This window comes from Pterocles gutturalis, unplaced genomic scaffold (assembly GCF_000699245.1).
Source record: "Pterocles gutturalis isolate BGI_N339 unplaced genomic scaffold, ASM69924v1 scaffold16017, whole genome shotgun sequence".
Taxonomy (NCBI): domain Eukaryota; kingdom Metazoa; phylum Chordata; class Aves; order Pterocliformes; family Pteroclidae; genus Pterocles; species Pterocles gutturalis.
In genome coordinates, this window is record NW_010110526.1 from 5,062 (window position 1) to 6,765 (window position 1,704).

The 1,704-nt window shown below is 40.4% G+C and overlaps 1 protein-coding gene across 3 annotated transcripts in view; it reads left to right on the forward strand.

Moving 5' to 3' along the window:
* The window catches only part of EBF2 (early B-cell factor 2), a 128,542-nt gene that overhangs the window by 2,898 nt on the left and 123,940 nt on the right, over positions 1-1,704 (forward strand). For all 3 annotated transcript variants that reach the window (XM_010073418.1, XM_010073419.1, XM_010073420.1), the window contains exons 2-3: positions 259-415; positions 1,405-1,468. In XM_010073418.1, the coding sequence (XP_010071720.1) occupies positions 259-415; positions 1,405-1,468 (221 nt within the window). The remainder of the gene's footprint in view (positions 1-258; positions 416-1,404; positions 1,469-1,704) is intronic.

Genomic DNA, 1,704 nt, shown 5'->3' on the forward strand with positions numbered 1-1,704 from the left:
GCCGCTTCCAGCCCTCCCCGCCGTCCCGCTTTGAAAGCGGAGCCGCTGTGCGTGCCCGCGGCGGTGGGAAAGCGCCAAGGTCGGAGTCAGCGATGACAAGTGACTGTTCCTAACTTCGAGTGGCACTCGCACAAGGTGGACGATTCCCGTCTTTTCTCTGAACTGCCTTTTCTGTTGTTGTTTTGCTGTTACTACTGCACAACCTGGTAATGTCTTTGTCTCTCCCCCTACACCCCATCCCGTATGTTTCCTCCACAGCGGAGTAGCTTTGTCCAGAGCTCACTTTGAAAAGCAGCCACCCTCCAACTTGAGGAAATCCAATTTCTTTCACTTTGTTCTGGCTCTCTACGACAGACAGGGGCAGCCCGTGGAAATAGAGAGGACAGCTTTTGTGGACTTTGTAGAAAATGATAAAGTAAGGCTTGTTATCTTTCTTCTTCCTCTTTTCCTCTCCAAATTTGGTCTTTTCTTCTTCCCCATTGAGCTGCTAACTTTTAATACCCGTTGTCCCTAACAAAATACAACCAGTTCTTGGTCAAGTGTTCAGGTGGTTTGGGAGAGCTGTTGCCCTCTGTGCTGCTGTAGTTAAAAAGGCTTGCAAGCCTCTGCTGTATCGGGAATACAGTGGGAATTTCATACACCCACTACAAACAGAATAAAAAAAAATTAATGGGGGACAAATGCCCTTTTTTTTTTCTTTTTGGTACCTACCACATCTGCCAACTTTTAATAATACCCTAACAGAAGTGGTATTTGACCTGTAATATGTCATATTGTCTGTTGAGCTTGATTATATGTATTTCTTAAGATTCCAAAGTCAATGGCAGGTCTTGAAAGCATTTGCTTTTGTATTTTAAATCCATGTGTTGACCACTTCACATCATTTTTACAATTGTTTTCTTAGTCATGGACAAGACTGTTCTAATTATGAAGGATGCTTATAAATATCTTCTAGGAAATCATAGTAAGAAAGCATGTAAGAAATGTCCCTGTAACACAGCCTTCAGGAAATAAATATCAATAATGACTCAAAACAACACTATTGCAAAGTAACAAGCACATTAAAAACAAACCCCACTGAGCTTTCCCACTATTAATCTGCTTTATATTAAGTAACTTGAAATGTACAAATTCATCTCGGTGTATTGCCTTGAAAAAGTTGATAGCATAATAACAAATAAGAGAGGAAAAGAAGTTCTTGAACTCCTACAGGAAAAGATGTCACAGTATTTTGTAGTTTGTCCTGGGTCATTCAGAAGGTTAATATATCCCAATCGGTGGATTCACCTCTCGGAATTTTTATGAACTTTGTTGTCACTTCCATCGTGATTATCAGCTTTTGCATTTTAAATGTGCCAAATGTAAGTTCTGGAAGAATTTTTTTTTTTTAATTCTCTCTTTTAGGAGCAAGGCAATGAAAAGACGAACAACGGCACACATTACAAACTCCAACTCCTTTATAGCAGTGGTGAGTCCCCTTTCCAGTCACCTTCTGTAGGCTGTACAGTGAGCCAAGGTTTGTAGGTGCCGTCACTATGATTTATAAAATACACAGCAATTCCTTGCATTATGCCCTTTCAGTGTAGGGATGGGATCTAAAGTTTACCTGGTGTGGATGAACTTGGGAAGAAAAATTAAATGGTCTTTCTGAGGATGTTTAATAAGGCACTAGATGAAACTATATGGTTTTGTTCTGATGTTTAG